This window comes from Salvelinus fontinalis, chromosome 24, assembly GCF_029448725.1.
Source record: "Salvelinus fontinalis isolate EN_2023a chromosome 24, ASM2944872v1, whole genome shotgun sequence".
Taxonomy (NCBI): Eukaryota; Metazoa; Chordata; class Actinopteri; order Salmoniformes; family Salmonidae; genus Salvelinus; species Salvelinus fontinalis.
The window spans coordinates 7,008,075-7,014,818 of record NC_074688.1 but is presented as its reverse complement, the minus strand read 5'-3'; the positions used below and the strand labels follow the sequence as shown (position 1 = coordinate 7,014,818).

The window sequence follows — 6,744 nt, the reverse complement described above, 5'->3', positions numbered from 1 at the left end:
GTACGAGTGGACGTTCAGGGCATGAGGCCGGATCTGGAAATCCTCAAATGTGGCCGCAGCTGCAGACAGACGACACACAGAGAACACAACAGTCAGTCTGGGCATCAACCTGGGTATCAACCTGTCAAACACATTAGCAATGATACACTGTCTGTGAATATGTTTTATACTTCAGCATTTTGGAGTTGAGACGGAGAGGGTTCGGAGGAATAAGAGGACGAGAGGATCAGAGAGAAAAAAAGAGGAGGGGAGCAGGAAGAAGAGGACGGGTGGATGAAAGGATGAGTAAGGGAGACGAGGATGGGTGGATGAAAAGAGAGCAGAAGTGGATGAGCGACTGCTACCCACCAGAGAGTACCACCTCCACCAGGTCTCCCTCCTGGATGTCCTGGGTAGCCTTGACCAGCTGCAGAATGTTGTTGGTGCCTGTGTCATGTTTAAATAGCAGGATCTTGTCATAGATGCCATAGAAGCCACACTCTGGGAACTACAACAGACAGACAGACAGAAAGAAGAGATGAATACCTCATTCATATCTTTTTTTAAATCATTTCACCATCTCTAAAACCAGGGTAATTTTGGAGACACTGATGTACCATCATAACGCATATGAGAGTAAGAAGAGACATATCATGTGAAGTCTATGGAATTGCTACATGGTGTCACACCCAAGTTGTTAAATAAATGCTGACAAAACAGATTTTTTTTGCATAGTGACAGGCTGCAGGTGTGCCCCCAGTGGAAAACTCGACTCACTTAGTGAAGCGTTAAGGATGGCACAAAGAGAAGAGGGGGGGGGGGGGGGGGGGGGGCAGACACGCACATACACACCTTGCAACTGGGTGGTGAGTTAGGGGGAAGGGGGGTAATTAACCGTTTCCTGTTGTGTGTGTGGCCTCTCACACACACTCACTATTCTGAGGAAACCATGCTGGTCACATGGCAAACACATACACACATACAGTGGGCTCCAACATAATTGACACCCTTGATAAAGATGAGCAATAATGACTATATTAAATAAATAATTTAAATAAATGTGCTAATGTTTTCAAATGACTTTGTGCCCAATAGAATTTAAATGGTGAATAATGCACTGTGTCATTTTGGAGTCACTTTCAGTGTAAATAAGAATAGAATATGTTTCTATACACTTTACATTCATGTGGATACTACAATAGTTACGGAAAATCCTGAATGAATCGGGAACAACGATGAGTGAGAACGTTTCAGAGGGTCAAAGATCACACCTCTAGGACACGCTAACCTCTCTTGTCATTGGTAACGGCGAGAGGTGAGCGTGTCTTAAGGCCATGGCAATCATTTCAGACCCCACTGTATGTAATCCAAAATAATATTTCAGATATCAAGCGGTTAAAAGGTATTGACAGAGAGTTTCGAAAAAGAGACATTCAAAATGGTGCAAAATGAAGGTTTCTCAGTGACCAGCTGTCAAATCAAATTCACAGCTGACTGGGGGACAGTGTTAAGATTACCCTTCCCCGAGCAACAGAACTGAGAAGCAACAATCAAATCTAATTTTATTTGTCACATGCTTCGTAAACAACAGGTGTGGACTAACAGTGAAATGCTTACTTTTTCCAGAGATAAAGTTTTTTTTTAAATATATAGAAAAAGTGACACGAGGAATAAATACACAGGGAATAACGAATAACAATAACGAGTAAAAAATGTACATGCTATATACAGAGAGTACCAGAACCGAGTCAGAGTACCAGAACCGAGTCAGAGTACCAGAACCTTGTCAATGCGCAGGGGTACGAGGTCATTGTGGTAGCTATGTACTGTACATATAGCTAGGGGTAAAGTGACCAGGCAACAGGATAGATAATAGACAACTCTATATCATACGGGGATGGGCAGGGGTGCTCTGTATGTAACAGACAGAACACATCGAAAAAGCCACAGGGGTAACACTATACCCCTGTCTCTCTCACACACTCACACACACACACACACAACTTCCAAAAGTGCCCTGGCAGTTATGAATGCGTCAGTCAATGCCACCTAAGCGAGGCTAGTGGTTTGTATGGACAGCCCTGTGCTCCTGAATAGTTAATATAGTCTGGTTCAGCAGCACTATACATGTTACAGGGCACGGGTCAACAGAGCTGGGACATGACCACTTCACCCAGCACCACAAGAATCCCCAGGGTCATGTATAAAACAGTTGGCACGCACAGTATATGGGCCTATGAAATAGGATTGCTTGATGGTGGCATAAAATGCAGCATGCTGGTAATGTTATTAAGGGACTTGGTGTCTCTGGGTCATCTAGAACAGCGAGGTGGTGACCTCTCCCATATGAGGCGTGGCACAGGTACGTTCAACTTATTTACTCGGCGTGTCAAAGGGATGATGGGGTTATGGGATAGCGTTACTCGTTTACTAGGAGAGAAGGCCTGCATGCTGGAACGTACATACTGTAACATTAGAGCAATGGAGCTGGTCAAGAGAAAGCAGGCGCTACCTCTCGCTCGCCCCCTACCACCTCACCCGGAAGGCCATCCGTTGTCGACTTCCAGACTGGCGAGAAGAATATCAAAGAAACCCATCCACTTCTGGAAGCACTCGTGACTCGAATGATGCAATTCCATATTCCACATGATGAAACGAGCGTGAAATTCAAAAGGACAATTCTCCCTGTCGTTTTACAATATACCGTATTGACCTCAGGAACCATTAAACGTTTCATTTGGGAGGTGTTTCGTGTGTGACGTGTCACGCCTCGACAGCCAGACGCAAACAAATGCACGTGGCATATAATCACGCACGCCTCTCCATCATTTAGCATGAAATTGCGCAAACTCCAAACACATCACGGTGGGTGTTGGGGTTAGCACTTCGCAGCCTAGACCCTACTGTACACCCTCGATCAATTTCACTCCCTCAGTTTTGGGACACTTGTGCATATGGCAGAGGCGCCCTTAAAAACACGTATAAAAGTGCAAATGGAGGGCTGGAGAGAGAGGGGAAGGGACTGGTTTGGTATTCAGCATCTGTCTCTCTCCTTCTCTCTCCCTCTCCTGTTGTTTTTCCGCCCTGGTTGTTCCCATGATTCCACCCTACAGCCCATCTGGCCAGACCCTACACACTAACAGGAAGAGGGAAGCGGAAGGGGGAGAAGATAGGGAACTTGTTTTTTTCCCCCTTATCAAAGACCAGAATTAGCAACTTTTTGTTGGGGGGAGGACCAAAATGTTGACAGCGGTTGCAAAATAGTTGGAAAGAGATTCTTGACATGCCGATTCCATGCCACATGGTTTACGAACTGATACGCAAAACAACGTTTCATTCAGAACTGAAGTTTTTTCCAATTTAAATGATTATACACATTTCTTGCCACAAACAGACGTTATGTATATGGGGCACACAACGATCTGAGCTCTGCAGATTTTGCTACGAAGAGACAGAATTATTAGATCACTTATTCTGGTATTGCCCCTACTTAGCTTGTAGCTTGTTTTTGGTCACAGGTTCAGGAATGGCTGAAAAAAATCACATTTAGCTCAAATGAACCCAATAAATAGCACTGTTGGGAGATTTGGAAAGCCATAGTCAACCAATCAACAGCAATATAAATACATACAGTAGCAGTCAAAAGTTTGGACACACCTACTCATTCAAGGGGTTTTTCTTTATTTTCTACATTGTAGAATAATAGTGAAGACATCAAAACTATGAAATGACACATATGGAATCATGGAGTAACGAGAGAAAAAAAAGTGTTAAACAAATCAAAATATATTTTATGTTTGAGATTCTTCAAAGTAGCCACCCTTTGCCCTGATGACAGATGACTTTATTCATGCAATGGAGAGAAAAATACTAATAATGCCATGTATTTAAAATGTCTACATATATAACAACAAAAGAACAAGCTGTAAAAACAACACTACACACTCCCACACTCCCTCTGTTTCTGTCTCTGCTGCTCACCAAACACACCCTCTTTCTTTCTCCCAGTGGGGAATCAATAACATCACATCTGAGGGAGGCCAAGAGCTTCGCTCGTCTCCCTGCCAAACAACACAACACTGTTAGCCAACCACACCCAGCTGGGTCATGCTACTACTGCTGCTGAGCAGGAGTCAACAACACAGACAGTGAGACCCACTCCAGACCGGTCCCAATACCCAGAACCACAAAGGACCCCCCATCATTACTGCTCCCACACTAACCTTCCAACTCTGTTAGTCAACACCACACGCAGACCTGCTATAGGACCAGAACGCTGTCACCACAGACCTACTCAATGTTATAACGTCCATCTTCCCAAACCACAGTGGTGGGCCCTAATCACAACACGCTGTCACACTATCCCAGTACACCACACCCTGCCGTGTTGCTGCTGCAGACACGACTCCGCAGCCACTGCCTTCCCACCCGAAGACAGGCCCCAGTCGATCCACACGAAGCGCCCTGCTAGGCGTCCTAGGGCAATTACCGTGCTTCTACTGAGGCAAACCTAGGCGTTGGGCAGCTTCCAATGCTCTCAACACTGCCTCCTCCTCACACTGTAGCGCTGCTAGTCTCCATGCCTCGATGCCGATGATAATAATATTATTAGCCTGACTGCCAGCGTCTTTAGCCAATTTGGTTGGGCCAAACTTAACCTGGGCAACGATGTAGTATTGTTTCATGCATTAACAGTCTGACACCTCGGCCAGATGACATAACCAAACCTCCCTTTTCATTGGCCTTGCTCTTCTACTTTTAAGTGGAGCGACTTGTGGTGTGGGTAACAAGACATTCTCTCTTTCCCAGTATCTGGGTTAGCATAGCGTATGGGCAGCATAGTGTACTGAGCTTCTGAGCAGTCTATATCTAAATGCATGTAGGCTATGTGAGTATTTATTTGCACAGGCGTGTTTGTGCAGTATGTATTCAGACAATGGGAGCGGGTGCAATCATATCTGTTGGCAGATTGAGTTAGGTCGTTTGCCTGGAGACAGGGCTGCGTCTCTAGCCGGCGTCTTTGTGTTGCCAAGGATCAGGTTTCCCGTCTGCTCCTCCTCGGGCCAATGCCTTCATTATGACTGACTGATCAATTATGGAGGCCCTCCTCTCTATCCTGCCATATTCCTCCTTTGCTTTTCCTCCCCCTTCCTACTTTCTCCTGCCCTACTCTCTCTCTCTCTCTCCTCCCCTCTTTCCTGGTTCCTCCACTCTCTCAATTCTGCCTCCTCTCTCTCTCTCCTCCCTGCTTTTTCCATCCCCATCATCCACTGCTTCAGAGGAAGAGTTGCCTAGCCCAAGGTAAAACACCAGACATGCCTCCAACCCGTCAGGATGACAGGAATTGAAGAATCTTTCTAACCGCTCATTCTGACCCCAGTCAATCTCGACGGAGAACCTCAGGTTGTCGCTAATACGCAACGATGCCATTGCCACGTATGTCATCTCCAGCCGTCTGACCTCTTCCTGCCCCGCTGTTCAGAAGTCCAACAAACATGGGGAGAAATGTGTCCACCAGCGAGGCGGGTTCATTTCCCTCAATTAGCCGACGGAAGTCATGTTGCTGTGACTGAGGGGAGGGAGATCAAGTGATCAAGTGAGATCAACTAAATCAATTGTACAGGATCTATTCTCTCTCATTCTATTCTCACTGACTGGACTATGTTTTGAGTCACACAAAGAGTAGAAGGGAGAGAGATGACCCTATTGCAGTCCCTATAGCAGCCAGACCTCATCAGAAAATGTCCTACAGACGGCACACTGTCCCTTTCTCCAAGTGTCCACCATGTTGACGCTGTCAATAACAACTAAACGTCCCTTTTTCAGGACCCTGTCTTTCAAAGATAATTCGTAAAAAATAACTTCACAGATCTTCATTGTAAAGGGTTTAAAGACTGTTTCCTATGCTTGTTCAATGAACCATAAACAATTAAGGAACTTGCACCTGTGGAACGGTCGTTAAGACACTAACAGCTTACAGACGGCAATTAAGGTCACAGTTATGAAAACTTAGGACACTAAAGAGGCCTTTCTACTGACTCTGAAAAACAAAAAAAGAAAGATGCCCAGGGTCCCTGCTCATCTGCGTGAATGTACCTTAGGCATGCTGCAAGGAGGCATGAGGACTGCAGATGTTGCCAGGGCAATAAATTACAATGTCCGTACAGTGAGATGCCTAAGACAGCGCTACAGGGAGACAGAGCGGACAGCTGATCGTCCTCGCAGTGGCAGACCATGTGTAACAACACCTGCACAGGATCGGTACATCCGAACATCACACCTGCGGGACAGGTAGAGGATGGCAACAACAACTGCCCGAGTTACACCAGGAACGCACAATCCCTCCATCAGTGCTCAGACTGTCCGCAATAGGCTGAGAGAGGCTGGACTGAGGGCTTGTAGTGCTGTTGTAAGGCAGGTCCTCACCAGACATCACCGACAACAACGTCGCCTATGGGCACAAACCCACCGTCGCTGGACCAGACAGGACTGACAAAGTCTTCACTGACAAGTTGCGGTTTTGTCTCACCAGGGGTGATGGTCGGATTTGCGTTTATCGTCAAAGGAATGAGCATTACACCGAGGCCTGTACTCTGGAGCGGGATCGATTTGGAGGTGGAGGGTCCGTCATGGTCTGGGGCAGTGTGTCACGGCATCATCGGACTGAGCTTGTTGTCATTGCAGGCAATCTCAACGCTGTGCATTACAGGGAAGACATACTCCTCCCTCATGTAGTATCCTTCCTGCAGGCTCATCCTGACATGA

General features: G+C 46.3%; 1 protein-coding gene across 1 annotated transcript in view; it reads right to left on the bottom strand.

The window, feature by feature from the left end:
• Positions 1–6,744, bottom strand: part of LOC129821861 (serine/threonine-protein kinase D2-like) — a 38,951-nt gene that overhangs the window by 8,438 nt on the left and 23,769 nt on the right. Inside the window, exons 2-3 of the mRNA XM_055879563.1 lie at positions 349–487; positions 1–59 (exon numbers count right to left, since the gene is read on the bottom strand). The exon at positions 1–59 is cut by the window's left edge and continues 73 nt beyond it. Of these exons, the coding sequence (XP_055735538.1) occupies positions 1–59; positions 349–487 (198 nt within the window). The remainder of the gene's footprint in view (positions 60–348; positions 488–6,744) is intronic.